The 17,076-nt window shown below is 37.3% G+C and overlaps 1 protein-coding gene across 1 annotated transcript; it reads left to right on the top strand.

The window, feature by feature from the left end:
- The first annotated feature begins 408 nt into the window (after positions 1-408).
- ndc80 (NDC80 kinetochore complex component) lies at positions 409-15,920 on the top strand. Its single transcript, XM_081392524.1, has 17 exons — positions 409-652; positions 1,154-1,263; positions 1,405-1,485; positions 1,830-1,956; positions 2,366-2,538; positions 2,701-2,803; positions 4,149-4,238; positions 4,345-4,438; positions 5,117-5,217; positions 6,034-6,178; positions 6,888-7,093; positions 9,148-9,294; positions 9,399-9,488; positions 11,191-11,283; positions 14,056-14,186; positions 14,267-14,369; positions 15,331-15,920. The coding sequence occupies exons 2-17, from the start codon at positions 1,175-1,177 to the stop codon at positions 15,454-15,456; spliced, it is 1,899 nt and encodes a 632-aa protein (XP_081248650.1). The 5' UTR covers positions 409-652; positions 1,154-1,174; the 3' UTR covers positions 15,457-15,920.
- The last annotated feature ends 1,156 nt before the right edge of the window (positions 15,921-17,076 follow it).

Genomic DNA, 17,076 nt, shown 5'->3' with positions numbered 1-17,076 from the left:
GTAATCTCAACATGTTTATTGATTGGCTCTGCTCTTATTAATCTTGAATTTTCATAAATTTGAGATTTATTAAAACTGTCCACTTAAGCAATCTATTTTTTTTACAAGTGGGTAGTTACCTGTGCATTTATTTTGAATATTAAAAGTTTTTAGGTCTTAATTGTTAATGGTGGTTTGTGGACAGCAATTCATTTAGATTTGTATAGTAACAAAAGGTTAATATTTTAAAGTGGAACGTTAAAGAGACAGAAGGTCATAAAGGCGTGTGGCTTTTACGGTTTTTATGTTTTAATTTACTAATTATTATAATTCATTGAGCTATGTAATAATTCGAGTGGTGAGGTATTGTAGGGTAAAATTTGTTGTATATTATTATTATTATTTTTTTTTTACAAAACTTCAAGCCTTGATGCACAGCGCAGCTCCGCCACACCAGCAGGAGGCAGTACTCCGCGCAGCAGCTCAAACTGAGGCGTTTACGTCATCAGAGTGATCCGTTGAACAGCGTTCGCGGAAATTTTTGAAATTCAACCGAAGCATCGACGGAAGAATAAACTATATATTCGTGAAATATCTGGTATGCTGATATTCATATCTGTCGTATAGTACGTGTTAACCGAGAATCGTCCTCCAGCTGAAGTTTATATCGGAGGTATTGTTTTGTCCATAATTCTCATTTATTGCGTTACTAGCATTATGTAGTTAATTTGTTATTCATTTAGCACCATTTAATGTAATGCAGTTTGGTAAGAAATTGATAATTTCTCAATCCTTTTAGATGGCTGTTGTGTTTCAATGTTTGTATGTGTGGGTTTTAAGCTTATGTTCGGACAAGTTAGTCATATATATTGCTAACATATAAGTTACTACAGTTAAAGTATAGTTTTGTTTGGTTGTAACGTTAAGATTCAAAGTACTGAGTAAATCTGCCTTCTTTGTTTTTACGCATTCCTTCTATTGGACTATGGTTTATTTACATTACATGCCTAAGAACAACACCGACGCATTCTTTATTAGTAGTATTTTAAGTCATTAAAAGTTAAGACAATGGCCGAAAATATTAACAAATCCAAACTGTCTTATGCTGGATTTGATCACTACTTTTCTTTTACTGTTGTAGTAACTGAGTCTTTTCTCTGTCCTACGTGTGAAGGGTGTGTTTATAAAGGTCAAGATGAGTCGGCGACCCAGCAGCAGATATTCGGAGATGCCCATGCGAGTGACAGACAGCAGGATGAGCCTGATCAATGCCACCCCTCAAAAGTACACCCCATCTATAATTCCTTTTACACTATATTACTGTAGATGTATTTAGTGTACATCTGAAGTGGTTTTATTGGCCTAAACTGCTTTCAACGGTCATGCTTCTATATATTTGATATGTTAAGTTGAATTTCATTACAGCAAGGACAATGTCTTTGGCAAGCTGAACATACCTAAACCTCAGTCTACCACATCTGAGAGACGAACAAGCTTTTTTGGAAAGTGAGTCTGGTAGTAACTTGTGATTGTGCATTGATCATGTCATTTAGGCCTGGTTTCACAGACAGGCCAGGATTACACCTTAGTTCAATTAGAGCATTAATATTGCTTTTATAAACATGCCATATATATATATATATATATAAACATTACTGGTGTGCTTCTTGAGACAAAACAATAGCAGTGACATACTTTAAGATATGATAGTGCAAGTTGCTTTCAGTTGAAATTTTAGTCTGGGATTAGTCTTAATCATTGTCTGTGAAATTGGGGGATAGAGTTTTTATTAAACCACAATTGGTTAATCATGTACTGTAGTACAACAGTGTCTACATCTTTCTCCACAGAGGCATCGGGGCAGGTGGCCAGAGGAACAGCATGTTTGGGGCATATGGGGGCCCAGAGAAGATGAAGGACCCCAGACCCCTTCATGACAAAGCTTTTGTCCAACAGTGTATCAAACAACTTTGTGAAGTATGATTAGTTTTAATGTCATATTGCGGGTTGGTGAAAAGTTAAAGTGATAGTTCACCCAAAATTAATAATTCTGTCATCATGTACTCACCTCTAACAAGTGTACACTTGTCAAGCCTCCATGTGTCAGATTCCTTGTGGAAAACAATATTTCTTTAGAAGGTTCATGGATGTTTTTCAGCGTTTTCACAATCAATGGGTTTTCTATTGGGACTGTGAACAGATATTTCTAGTTATGGTCAGCTTTAAATGAATAAATATTTTGTCAGTTAGAAATTGCTCTTTGAGGAGGCACACTATATAATATGGTTTTTAAAAAGCTTATCTTGTAATTATAAGCAACTTAAAAAGTCAAAGTAATTGGGCCAAAAGTCTTTTTACAATTAATTTATTTTTCCATTATTTCCAGTTCCTGGTGGAGCGAGGCTTTCCAGGCAGCATCACAGTGAAGTCTCTCCAGTCTCCATCCACAAAAGAGTTTTTAAAGATATTCGAATTCATCTACACTTTCCTGGAACCATCTTTTCAGATGCCCACTGCCAAAGTGGAAGAGGAGATCCCAAGAATGCTCAAAGATCTGGGGTAATCACATTATCATAAAAACAAAGGATGACAATATTACTTCATTACTACGCCCTGTACGAAACGCTACAATAGTAGTCTGATGTCAAACACACTTTTCTCAGTGTTAACCACCCTGTATTTTGCCCTAATCGTTAAGAGATGATTATCGTTTTGTTTCAGATACCCTTTTGCACTCTCGAAAAGTTCCATGTACTCCATTGGTGCTCCTCACACGTGGCCACAGGCTCTCGGAGCTCTTATCTGGCTCATCGACACAGTCAAGGTGACTCTTCTTCAGACCTTTAACATATTTACGTGAGATATAATCTGTACATAGAACTATTACTGGTTTCCATTTTAAAGTTATGAAATAAGCGAGACTTTCACTGTTGCTCATAGCAAAGCAAACATTCCATAAATATATGTACACTGCTATTCAAAAGTCAAGGTTTTGTAGGGTTAAGGTTTTGTCACTACCAAGGCTGCATTTCTTTGATCAAAAATACAGCAACGGTAATATTGTGATATATTATACCATTATACCATTTTAAAAGGCTATTTTCTATGTGAATATATTTTCAAATGTAATTAAGTCATTTAATGTCAAAGCTGAATCATCTCATTAGTCATTAGCATCATTACTCCAGTTTTCAGTGTCACATGATCATTCTAATATGCTGATTTGCTACTCAAGATTTTTATTTTATTTATTTTTTTATGTTGAAAACAGTTGTGCTGCTTAATATTTTTATGGAATCTATGATTAAGTATTTTCAGAATTATTTGATGAATAGAAAAAAAAACAGCATTTATTTTAATTAGAAATCTTTTGTAACATTTATTTACTGTCACTCTTGATCAATTTAGGGGGTGTTCACACTTGGCATGTTTGGTTTGATTCAGAAGATTTCTGTTGCAATTGCTCTGTTTGTGTGTGAACGCTGCCATCCGACCATTTCTGCTGAAAAGATGGGGCTTGGTCTACTTCCAAATGAACTCTGGTCCGTGTTCCATTTGTATTTCAGTCGAACTGTACCAAAGACAGGATGAGACCCACAAGAAGAGACCCTAAAAAGGACAGAATTCTCCAGCATGCTTGTTTTTTCTCCTCATAGTTGCGATGTTGTCCATCACATTTCAGTACATGTGATGGAAATGCGGTCTCCTTATAGCAGATGTTTGTTTGTGTGACGGAGGAATTCCTGCCGCTGTTTTGACCCTTTTACATATTTTCTAAGCTCTTATTCATGAGTTCTCAGCTGGTCCAAATACCATCATATGTAGACACATACACTGAGCGCATTTAGCCCAGAACACAGCATTGTTTTGGATGTTCGTTAAGTTCTGTTAAAAAAAAAAACATCCCCCCCTCTCTCTTTTTAGGTTCGGTCTTAAAAATGACAGCGTGAAGGCTAAAGAACCAAGAGAACCGAACTACAAGTGTTAACACCCTTAATGTGTCCTTCCTGAACAAAACAATTCTTTTAAAAAAAATTGTGCCCTTGAGTTTTGACGACAAGGACCATTTTCACTTGAAACTCTGAAAATCGAGCTTTCCTTACTATCCCAGACTGCAATGTGAACAATAACGTGCAGCTTTGACTGACATGTAGATATTCTCCCTACAGCTCTTCAGTGGTCAGAGAGACCAGGATCTGCTGTTCTCTGACTTCTCAGATGAGCTGTGTGATATAGAGGAAGGGGCCGAGTACAACAAGGTACCGTATCAGGCAAAACGTCTGCTTTGACTGTATATTTCACTCTTTTGCATAATTGTAGACATCACATATTTGCCAAATGTGTAAATGTATATTATCTCTGTAGCTCTTCATGGATTACTGCTCTGACACCTACAACAAGTTCATGCAGGGAGCAGATACGTTTGAGGATGAGGAAGATGACTATCTTAATAAACTAAGTAAGTTACACCACAGTGTGATTTATGTAAAGTGTACACTGAACTTATTTGGATGGGGGAAATTTAATGGAGAAGATTATGATGGAGGTAAATTATGTCTGACCTTCTGTACAGATTAGACTTCCAAATTTCAGTAAAACTAAAACAAAGTTGGCGTGAAATAAAAATGTACCCTATTTTCTAAATGCATGTTATTGTAAACAATTTATGTGTACGTGTTTTTTTTTTTTTTTTTTTTATAAATCTCATAATGTTTAATCAATGTCATAGCTGGACCTCTTGTGATGCATGGACATATTCTCCAGTCATTTACCCACTTAAACCCGCTCCTGCAAGCTTGTTCACCTGCCTCTGCTTTTGAGTGCAACGGCCACATTGCAACATCCATACAAAACCATTGCATTTTTATTTTGAGTTTTTTTTTTTACATTTGGATGACAGTAGTAACAAGACCAGATATTTTATTAGGAACTACAACATAATACATGTTTGACTTTGAATGCCTTACTGATGCCACATTTGTTTTTCTCCAGCACTCCATGTTTATGTGTGGGATATCCCTCACATTAAGCAACTGAAACAAAAATAATAAGAAGGGAAAACTTTGTGTCTTTATGTTCATAATAATCACAAATATGGTTTCATTGCTGATAAAAAATATTTTTGGAATTCTCTCAGAGAAGCTGTACAATGTGGATGGGGCGCTGTTACACTCCCAGCAGGAAAAACATGCGATACTGATGGAGCACGTGGAAAGACTTGAAAGGGAAAGTCAAACTGTGAGTGTTTACATGTTTCCTTCACTTCATTTATCAGGTTCATTCAGATCATGAGAATTACTTCTTACTATAATCTACTAATTTTAGAATAATAGCATAAAATAATAAAGTCAGTCAAAACTGTGAAAAACATTAATGTGAGTATGAAGTATGAGCTTCTTCAAAGTTGCCACCCTTTGTCTTCTTGATTTACATCTTTTCACACACACATCTCTCATCTACCTTCATGAAATGGCTGAAAATGTATGACCCCAATATGAAAAAGAAAAAAGGATGGATTGTGAAAACTAGGCTAGATGTTACATAGGTCATTAAGGTCTTAGAGAGAATAATGGATATGGAAAAGTTAATGTATTTGCTCTTTGCGGAATAGATCTGCTACTCTGCTGCAGAGCAAGTACCAAGACTTTGCTACAGCCAATACATTCACAGACATTGTTGTGAGCATGTAAGACATGTTGCTGCACATGTAACATGCATGAAATAACCCCTCAGCAAAGCAGGAGACAAGACATGAGAAGTGTAGAGCCCTCTTAAAGAGACTACAGTTTGCACTTATCTTGGATGTTGATTTCAGATGCTTTCTGAAGCGCGCTGCAGACTGCTAACAGCAACACTACCGGTATTTGGTTGATGTTGAGCCGCTGCTGATGCAACAGCAACCAATCAGCTGCCCTATGTAGATGACAATGCGATCGCAAATAAATGACTTAAGGACCTATCAGCCTGTCTAGAGTCATCAGCCTAGAGTTTCATGCCAAAACTAGGTAAAAAAATAAATAAAAATATCAATGTTAATGCTGTGTGTATTGACAGGATCGTTTAGCAGGGAAGAGGACCGAGAAACTCAGATTACAGGCTGATCTGCAGAAGCTGCAGGATTATCGTTGTAATATGGAGGACCATAAAACTAAACTGAAGGAAAAAGCTGCTGGACTGTCTGAGGAGCTCGAGGCTGTTGGTAAGAGAGATTACAAGATGCAGTCACACATGCCTTGTTCAATTTGCACACTGTACGTTGTCTTAGCTTTGCCTTGAAATCCAGACCTAAATCTGAAAGATTAATGGTCTGGCGTCGACTAATGAAAATCGGCCAGCTCGAGGGGCGGCACCAAGCATGCATTTGAAAATCTCACTGCACGCAATTGGATAACACTACGACCAATCACAAGAAGTTATCGCTTAGCTACCAGCGGAGCTAACTGGTAGATTAGACTCTTACCGTATCCGGTTGGCAAAACAGCAAAAACGGCATTCTTGCAAAGGAACGATTCGAGCGCCGTCTTCTGTTCCTGTTTTAGAGAAAAGGCCTAAATATTTCATTGTAGCGGCCAAAGCCGTTTCAAACAAATGGTGTTCATCTATAGCCATCTTGCAATGTTTACTAATGACTTCAACGTCGTAGCGCTGTCGTCATCTCGCCTCTGGCCCGCCTATATCAGATAACCCGATGTGATTGGTGCAGCTCAGATCATTACTCTATGAGTAACATCAGACACCAGAGTCACTCGCTGAGCAAATTCAACTTGTGCTCTCACGAGAACTCTGGATTACCAGGGTAGTCTTAGCTCTGCAATAAGTAAGAATTTCATTGTCCTTTGTACACTACATATGATAATAAAGATACAAAGGTTGAATTCAACTGGTAAATGTCCCTGTTCTTTGTACAGAGATGCAGTTGGAGGGTCTGAAGCAGGAGAGAATGAGGCTGCAGCACATCCTGGAGAATCAGAAGTTCACTCCAGCTGATATCGAGCGTATTAACCGAGAGAGGAATGAACTGCAGCAGACTGTTCAAAGCTTAAACCAGAATCTTGTGGAGGCTGAGCAGCTGGTTTGGAATGAGGAGGTCAACCTGTCCAAAACCAAAGAGAAGGTCAGGACTTTACCCACAAACAGATTTCCCAGCATGTCTAGTAAGAGTTGTTTCACAGACCAAGGTCAGGTGCAGGTCAGTGGAACAAAAATAAGGTCTAGAGATGTGGTTTTTAAAAGTTTAACAACTTTTAACTTAAGTGCCACGTTTTTTAGAATGCTGTGTCATGCATGAGAAGGTGCAAAAGACGTTGCAGTGGTCAATGAATAGGTACTTCATTTGAATTAATACATACTTCGTGACCAAATAGTATGTTCTGTTGTGTGTAGTATGAATGAAATTCGGGCAAACTACATCTACCATGTTGTTATTGTAATGTGACTTAGTGTCATTTATGTCACTTTACTGTCATTCACAACTCCTCTCCTGTGGCCTCATTGGATAGTATTTATATTACCATAAATCTCCTGGACACATCTCTGATGGACACTTTACTATGTATTCAGACATGACTTTTTTCGCATACTTTTTTTATCCTTAAAGGGGGGGTGAATTGCTGTTTCATGCATACTGAGTTTTTTACACTGTTAAAGAGTTGGATTCCCATGCTAAACATGGACAAAGTTTCAAAAGTTAAGTTGTACGTTTGAAGGAGTATTTTTGTTCCAAAAATACTCCTTCCGGTTTGTCACAAGTTTCGGAAAGTTTTTTCCGAGTATGGCTCTGTCTTACGTAAGATAGGGCGGAATTTCCTTATATGGGTCCTAAGGGCACTTCTCCGCGGGCGCGCGCGCACTCGTAGACCAGAGAGAGAAGAGAGCGACAGTACGTTACCTCAAAGCGCTATGCTCGGCTTTTAGGGAAGTCAATGTCACCAAAGAAGTGGGTTTTTGGTTGCCAGGGCAAGACAACCCTGCACAGATTCCCAAAGAACCCGGCGTTAAGGGACCCGTGGATGGAGTTTGTTTTCCTGAGCATAAACGGAGTTGTGTAAGACTGTTTGTTCCCTGCATTTCGACGATGATTGTTTTATAAACAAAGCCCAGATCGATGGATTTGCAGATCGTCTAATGCTTAAGGATCGAGCAGTCACAATGATAAAGGTTCGCTGTTGCATGCGGTGAGTAAACTACTTCAAATGTCTCTCTGTGTTGTTGTTAGATCGGTTAGCACAGCTATAGCACACCGCCCACACGGCCCGCCCCCAGCAGCTCGTTTTTTTCCGGAAAGACTCGGTACAGCCTATCTTTCGTTTATAAATATAATAAAACTAAAGACTTTTTGGAGATATGAAGGATGCAATACTACTCTATAGGTACTCAGGATTAACAGGAGATTGAGTGAAAATGAGCATTTCACCCCCCCCCCCCCCCCTTTAATATAGTAGGGAAGTAGGCATATTCAGATAGAGAGCAAAACTCTCTAAATATGCCTACTATATAGTATGTGAAAATAACAATACGAAATAATAGCATGTCATAATTCAAAGCATTCTTAAAACGATGTGTCTATGTCTGGCGAAATCTGTTGGTGTCACTTCACTATCTAATGAGGCCACATTATAGGATTTTTTTTTTTATGCAGGAAAGTGACGACCCCGACATTGTAGGTCACATGGCAGTGCCAACATGGTGAATGGTATACACATGCATACTTGCTCATGCACAATGTTTTTTCAACATCTCTGATTTCGAACACGAACTTGCAACTGCGTTCGCCGTGGTCTTGCAGATATCAGAGCAGAAACGAAACCCGCTGCTCTGTTTTTCCATTGTCTACAGTCGTGTTCATTTGTAATTTGTGTGAGCTTACTTGGTCCATTAGATTGCAAGATCTGAAAAAGCCCATACATTTACCTGCCCATTGACCCTCCCCTCAAAGAAATCAGGACAGTAGTGGTTAAAAGTGGACGCAAGATATGGATTAAAATACCAGGTGTAAACCGAAATGTGCCTCCCTTATTTACTTGTGATCCGATCGACCAAAACGGATCTTAATACCAGGTATAAACAGGGCCTAGGAGTTGTGTAAAGCCAGCCAATCAGTTTAGAGAGAGTTTTGTTTGTGTTCCATGCAGTATACATAAGTCCGTAAATTTTCACATTTTGTTGCAGGCGGAGGAAAGGGTTGCTGAGTATAATAAACTGGGTCGTAAGCTGAAGCTCATGCCGCAGTCAGCAGAGAATGCCTGTGGTCATGACTTTGAAATCAGAACGGATTATAGTGCCATTACCATCATGCAGTACAAGACACAGATACAGGTACAGTCACTACTGCCATCCATCAGAAGCTTTTTTTATTTATTTATTATTATTTAAGGATGTTTCTTTATTCTTTTTTTTTTGTCTTGTCTTAACTGTGTTAGAATCCTCTGAAGAATATGATGGTTGACGTGGAGGATGAGTACAGCAGACTCACCAATATGAAATTGAGTTTGGACGAGACTGTTGAACAGGTGCAAGGCTTTTGTTCTACCTCTTATTCAGTTGCTGTTTATGCCTTGCATAAGAAATCATTTATGTCTTGTTAAATACACCAACTTACTGATGTGTGACCCCTAATTATCCTAGTCTGGTGAATCTCATAAAGTCTGTCAAGAAAATGTCCGGTTCATATTTCACTCTCAAATCAACAAAGAATACTATCAACAAAGAATGTTTTAGTACAATAAGACTGTTTATTATTTGCATTGTAACATTATTTTACCAAATCTTAGTGAATTATATGTATTTTATTATTATTTTTGGTTAGAGTTGATGAATTATGATGGTGTTTATTTTGTAAATTGTTGTAGATAGTTGTGGTAAGAGTGCATATTTGATATACATACATTTTTTTAAATCTAATAGGTGCTGATGAATTAATCGAATAAATTGCAACGTAATTGCACGTCAATTTTGGCTGAGAAATTACCCCCAAATAAGACCATGTAAAGTCATTTTGTGTTAGATGAGAAAAGCATTGAATAGATATTACAAAAAGTACATTTATAAAGAAATAATTTTAGAAAAGTTTAGAACTTTTCATTGTCAGTATTGTCTGTTTTTGCTCAATTTCGGCAATGTAACAAATATTCACTTCTTATTTATTGAACTGTTGTATGAAATCCATATCACATTTGCAATCGTGCAGATATTTTGGGGATAAACAGCACTCTTGATTGTGTGATATTGCTAAACTAGGCCTATATCATATGAAATGAATATGACACAAATCCATACATGGGCATTTGTTGCCCTCATATCTTGAATTTTAGTGGCATTTTTAACTGCATTCTATTAGGCTTCATCACACAGTTAGTCTGCCCTGCATCATGTTTGTTACTAAACTGCATGCAGTGTAAGATGACGTACAGGTCTAGGCTGGGGCGTGGTGTGTTAATAAATTGAACACCTTTTTTCCCCATAAGTAATCGCACCAAATTAATGCATTAAAATAAATCGACAGTGCTAGTTAGCACATAAACCTATTTTAATACATACCAAATACAGCGCTTGTCTTGTCTCTTTAGTCACAGTTGGCCAAGTCAAAGTCTGGACTTATTCTGTTGAACAAATTTGGGATTTAATGGATTCAAAGACAGATCAAACAAAAGTTTCATCTACAGCAAGTCTTTGAGAAACTATTTGGAAGTCAAAAACAACAGAGACTTTATCAAGGCCAAAGGATGCCACTCAATATAGTTGTTTCAGTTTGTTATTTGCCTAATAAATGACAATGACATTTTTAGTTTTAAACAAGTTTTTGAAAGATTCCTAAAATGTTTGTTTTCTCTTTATTATTACAGGTGGTCTAATAAATTTAAGCACTGTATATTGAGTATTTTAAACCTGCAGTTAAATGTGAGCCCTAGCCAGAATCTGAGATTAATGATTTTATTTGTTTGTTCCGTATGAACATACCATATTAATTTCATTTGTACAGTTTGTAAATTTGATTTTTTTTAAAACTGCAAGAATCCTTGTTGCAGTTGCTGCCAATGTAAAGCACTTCAAATTAAATCAGTCTTTTTTAAGTAATCAGTAATGAAGCTACCTTAAAAGGGAGTTATCTATGTAGAAGTCAAAGTGAGACCGCTTTCTAGGTTTTGTAATAAAGCATGTGCTTTATTACAAAGCTTGACGTTAGCTCATGTATGTACCCCATCTGTTTATTAGGTGAAGTCCAACATGTTTGATAAGGAGAATGACATCAAGCAGCTAAAGGAGCAGATTCGCAGAGTCGACCAACAGCTGGAGCATGACATGCAGGTAAAATTCATCAGTATGGGGATTTCTGATTTTAAACCTGCTGTAATATATTAGCCTAATATATGTTAAAGTCCACGTGAACCAGAAGTTGCAAACGACTTTTCTCCAGTGTTGTGACTTATTTCCCAGTGAAAAGGAATATTGAACAGAGGGCAGGGTTTTACTCTCCATCTCTCACTCATAGCAGACTAACGGTTTGAGGGGAGTGGTTTAGCGTTTCCCAATCCAAGCCGTCAAACCTACATCATCAGCCATTCCAGACCGGAAGTAACTTTTCAGACTTTGATTAAAGATTACGACGGCAAACAATTTTTTTCTGTGTATTAACTTGCACGGATTAATTTTTCACCACAAGACTAGTAATATGCGCTAACAAAGTAAATAGGGTCATTTTGATTTTGATAGGGTCGTTTTAACAGCGGCGATGTTGTGTATTGTTTAGGGTCCTTGCCACCACGAGTTAAATCGGCATTGCAAATTGAACATGTAACTCTACTTGAATTGCCTTCTTTTGACTGAAAGTACTGCCAAACAACACATTTTTTTCTGCAAATGAGTTCCATTTTCACTAGGGGTGTCAAAATTTATCGTTTCTATGATAAATCTACAGATGAGGACGATTTGGTATTGGTTCAGTAATAGACCATAACCGATTATAATGTACTGACGCTTTTCTGACGTCATTTGTCGCGTACGTGCTTAGGGTTGTAACGGTATGAGATTTTCATGGTATGATAATCGTCTCAGAAAATATCACGGTTTCATGGTATACGATATTAAACTCTCATTATTATTATAATCATCAGCTACAATGACCCTTAAATGAATGAAAACAGATATGGTTTTTGGTTGAACATGGTTTATGAAAATGCAATCAGATAAAATGTAACAACTTTTGTTTGTCTACACGAGAGGTTTACTAAATTAAAACATGAACAAAAAACTATACACAACAGTAATATATTTCAGTCATTATTTCTTCAGGCTAAATCAAACTTTTTTTGACAGGTTGTACTGAACACCTATGAGTTTCAGTCAGTGTATTTGATGATTATTCTTTAAATTTTTTTTATAAAATGCTCATTAAGTGTTCTCTGAGTAGCTCTGGATATGTTCATGTGTTCATGTCTTCACATACATAGTGAGTGAGACAGAAGACGCTTTAAAAACCATGAGCATCATGCGTACTTGAGTGTGTACTAGATCTACTAGACGAAACGGCGCTGCTCATTCATACAGAGACACGCTGAATTTAGAATTAAGGGGGTCGCACACCAGTCTTTTTGCGCTGTGTATTCACAGACACGCACATCGCGATTTGATTTACTGCACAGCTATATTTTGATTTATTCATCCATCGATCTATCTATCAAATCACACATTTTACGTGGCATCTGTACTGTACTGTAATTGTTTCCAATTACAATACTGGATTCTGGGATTCCCTCTGCATGACAGAACCAATATGGCCTTAAGTTATAAATGGAATTACCTTTATCTTAACGGAAGGATGGTGTTCCCGAATATGGGAGAACATGTTCGACGTGTTCCTCCTGCCGCCACTCTTCGTCCACATCTCTTGCAAACTGGATATCCATCTTCAAGGACAACCCCACGAACGTTTTTCGGATATCCAAAATATTCCCATACAAAATTCGGCGGGGGATAGAGATTCACAGCCTCTGTCTCGAACATTTTCAGCGCTGTACAGGTATGGGTGGAGTCTAAGCAGTCAAGCTGAAAGAAGTTGCATATATGCGGCAGCGCGGGTGAAATCTGGTTTCATTTATTTATTTATTTATTTTTTAAACCACGGATAAGCAAATGTGCACGATATAATAATCGTACATGTCAATATCGCAATAAACCGGTATACCGTTACAACCCTAGTCACGGTAGCATACATGGCAGAGACGCGAATGCGAGAAAATTAAAAATGCTCCAACTACTTTTAAACCCTACATCTGGGCACATTTTGGCTTTTATGAACAACCTGGTAAGCACGACCTGCAGAAGACGTGCTGTGTGCGCACATGTCACACACAAATAGAATATGCAGGGGGTAATACCACTAACTTGTTAAACCACGTTAGCCGTTTTCACCCCGAGCTGTTAACGCCTGGCAGAGTCTGACTGCTTTAAGCGGATGAGCTCCAACGCCAAATCTGCAGCCAAAAATAAATCAAGCACCCGTCCTGCCCCAATAACTTCCTCTGATTTAAGTATCCGCACCCGATGGTCAAATTACAATTATTCTGTGTTGTTATGCGTGATTATAAATGGATGATCGTCATCTTCAACAGCGGACTCGGCGACGGTTGATGCGCGCATCTTTAATGGTAACATAATACACTGATTAATGAGCGCTGCTTTTAAATGAACATTTCTTTAAAACTAAATTTATTTGACAGATTTTCCTTTTCTTAATGGCATAAACAAGCTTTACTCCCTTGAAACTTAAACTGGAATGTCACTGTTTCTGTCACTGCGACTTCCCGAACAGGCGAGCACACATCACTTTTGAAGAAAAATTTTAAATTGAGGATGCGATGCATTGTAATATCGAATTGAACTGAATCAATGACATGATGATTGTAATCGGGGCCTAGGGTGCGGTGGAAAAAAATTCTAAGGTTCGGCAGAAACCGAACCCCGTTAAAAAAAAACAATATTTGGCTGAATCCTGGATTCGGTGCATCCCTAATTTTCAGTAATGACACATTTGAAATGGTTACTCGGAGCATGTGATTGAACTAGTTATGGTGTGTGTAGGAAATGGCACAAGAGGATGAAAAGTGGGCAGCTGAGGTGGACTCTGCTGAAACCCACAAGAAGCGTTTGGAAAAGAACGTAACGCAGGGATGTGAGGAAGCCGAGGAGGATTGCAAAGCTGCCCAACAACAGTGAGCGTCTTTTTTCCACTTTATTCTTCTAAATACGTGACCTGTCGATCTCACTTTACGTATCTGAACTTCTCCACCAGGTACCATGTGGTCGTGCAGGAGACTAAAGAGGAGCAGCGCATGGTGAACAAGAATCTGACTGAAATCTTCTCTTATGCAGCAGACCACTTGGTTATAGTTGAAGTATGTGATGATTTTTGCCTACAATTACCAGTCACATCTTGACTTGATATGTTCTACATGAGGTTGAACATTTTGCAACTTGAAGGGAAATCCAGATACAGTTCTTAAAAAAAAGCTCTATGTATTTGAATTATACCATGGTTTGTCTGAATACTCTATTTTAATTGGCTGGAAGGTGTCTGTTAAAGTTCTGATTACACCTAGACTAGAGTGATAACTATAAAAGTACCTATATTAACATCCACACCAACGAACAATAAAGTTCTGTTTATTAGTAGGGCATGCTGCAGTTCTGCTGCTTTAAAGGCTCGAGATCTGTAACGTCAGGTGGATTCTGATTGGCTGTTGATGATTTTTATCATTCATCAGCTGGAAAACATTATTCTAAAAGTGATTCCAGCCATCATTGTAGTTGTTGTGTGAACTTCTCTATTCTAATAGTTATCATCCTTGGTGTGAGCAACCCTTAAAACAACCCTTAGTCCTAGTCAAAATGTATGTGTTGTCTTCATTGAAGCACACACACTAAAATAGCATTGCTTAAGCCTTACACTAAGAAATTAAACTCTGATTTATTTTCCGATCTTAATGTACTACTCTCATTTAAATCTGGCAGATTGCTTAAGCAAGTGACCTGTAGCTAAAATGTTTGGCTGTTTACCAGTCAAATTTTGTGCTGCAAACATTAATGACTGCTTTAACTTGTCAGTGCTGGCAAGTGGCCATGGTATAATCGGGATAATCGGTGACTAGGTGTGCATTACTTGATTTTATTTGACTCCGTGAAGATTCTTTGCTGCCATGTGATGTATTAAAATTGCTTCATGCACACCCAGCCCTGTATTATTCCTTATATACCACTCCATTCTTTACATCTGTACTTCAAAAGGTTATATGACCAGGTTTGTGAAGATTCTACGTGTGAGCAAAAAAAAAATTTTTTTTTTGTTTGTCTCTTTAGAAACATTGCAGCGAGCTGCTGAAAAGGTTTGATAAGATGAAGGAAGTCATCCGTGAAGACGAGGCTGACATGAAACAGCTGATGGATCTAGTGGAAAACTTTGTGAAGAAATTGAACAGCTTGTAATGTCTTAATAGTTTTGGTTTGTAAATAGTTTTACTGTTAGACTACTTTTTTTGCTGATGTTGTTTGATTCTGGCAACCATAGAGTAATATTGGAGTAAAGACATTGTCTTTGGAGACTGAATCATACTTTGTGTATTTATCCTGTATTTACATGTGTGTTTACTAAAAAAAATAAAGTTTTTTCTTTTTTTTTTACAAATTAAGTTTTTATCTATAATTCATGTGTCTGAATAAAACATTTCACTTCACATTATGTGGAGGAAAAATTGTCTAGTTTATTTTAATAGGATTTAGATCAGATGTTGTTAGTAGGCTACTATGTTAGCTAATAAGAATATTTAGCCACCTATATATCAAATCAGATATAATTGTCCTTGAGAAATTTCACATTTGTGGGAAAAGTACATTTTATATTTGTACATTAGAGTGTAATTCTATATAGATTTGTCCTCGGAAATTACTGCTAGAGAGAGGATGCCATATGCCACAATATAATGCATTTAGCTTGACCTTACTGTTCCATGTGGTTCAGAGCATAGACTGTAAAAAAAATAGAGGTAATATTACCAACTGTGATTTCAACTCTTTCCCTGCCATTGACGGAATATTCCAGCTTTCCGTGTTTCCACATTTATACGCTAGGGGGCGCTATGACACATCTTATGCATATCGTTAGCCTTATAGCATAATTGCCTAATTTTTTTTGTTTGTTCTTGTTTTCCAAAGAAATTTAAATATGACTTAGGCAATTATGCTATGAGGTTAGCGATAGGTAAAATAACGCGATCATCAACAGTAAACAGCATGTAAATCATAGCTGCCAAATGTCGACCCAGGACGAGCTACAGGACTGTCTGCAAGCATTAGGGGTGTTGATGGACTCGATCTACTCCATCTTTGTTTTGATCATCGTTCTGAATAGATAGTCTTTTGACATAAACGCAATTTTCTCGGCTTATTGCTCAAAAGTTTTTTTTTTTTTTTTTTATGAAACTTGCCTACATTCAAGTAGGCTATTGGTTAAAAAAGAATGCAGTTTTTGTTTAAAAGCAGAGATTCTCTTCTTTCCTTTGACATATTGCATGTTCAAGAATTCATACAACAAAATATTCTGGAGGCCATGACATATTGGTGAAAATTATCAAAAACGCTGGTGGTGGCTGGCAACTTAAAAAAAAAAAGTAGGCGGGGAAACCTTTGGGAAAGGTTGAGACATTTCTATCCAAAATTTAATTTAAAATGCAAAATAAAGTTTATTTTCATAAAAAGTGTCTATTCACTATAAAAAATGGGACTCAAGTGTAAGAAAACATGGAATGTTCTGAAAAATATATAAAAAAAAAACACAAAACAAGGACATGAATAAAAAGTAGGCTATATTTTTTTTAGTAAATTTCCAGGGCTGTGCTGCATAGCATACACAAGACAGAAGTGAGCACAATAACAATAAAATGTCACTTATGCTGAAAAATTCCACTTCTGCCAAATATTTGGGGCCAGTTGTTCAAAAGTAATCTGATCAGGATTTAATCGGATTTAATAAAAAAAAAAAAAAAAAGGATTCTGAATTCAGATTAGGTCACAAAATCCAACTTTGGTTTTGATCTGGATCAAATCGTC

Source organism: Scardinius erythrophthalmus, assembly GCF_964197995.2.
Source record: "Scardinius erythrophthalmus genome assembly, chromosome: 18".
NCBI lineage: Eukaryota > Metazoa > Chordata > Actinopteri > Cypriniformes > Leuciscidae > Scardinius > Scardinius erythrophthalmus.
The sequence above is the reverse complement of the archived record's forward strand: the minus strand, read 5'-3'. Positions and strand labels throughout refer to the sequence as shown.

What these genes read in the sequence shown, in the direction of transcription:
- ndc80 (XM_081392524.1), top strand. Translation starts at nt 1,175, where the DNA reads ATGAGTCGGCGACCCAGCAGCAGATATTCGGAGATGCCCATGCGAGTG. An exon ending in TGTCCAAAACCAAAGAGAAG is followed by an intron (nt 7,094 to 9,147) that starts GTCAGGACTTTA and finishes ATTTTGTTGCAG; the next exon opens with GCGGAGGAAAGGGTTGCTGA. An exon ending in TGCAAAGCTGCCCAACAACA is followed by an intron (nt 14,187 to 14,266) that starts GTGAGCGTCTTT and finishes CTTCTCCACCAG; the next exon opens with GTACCATGTGGTCGTGCAGG.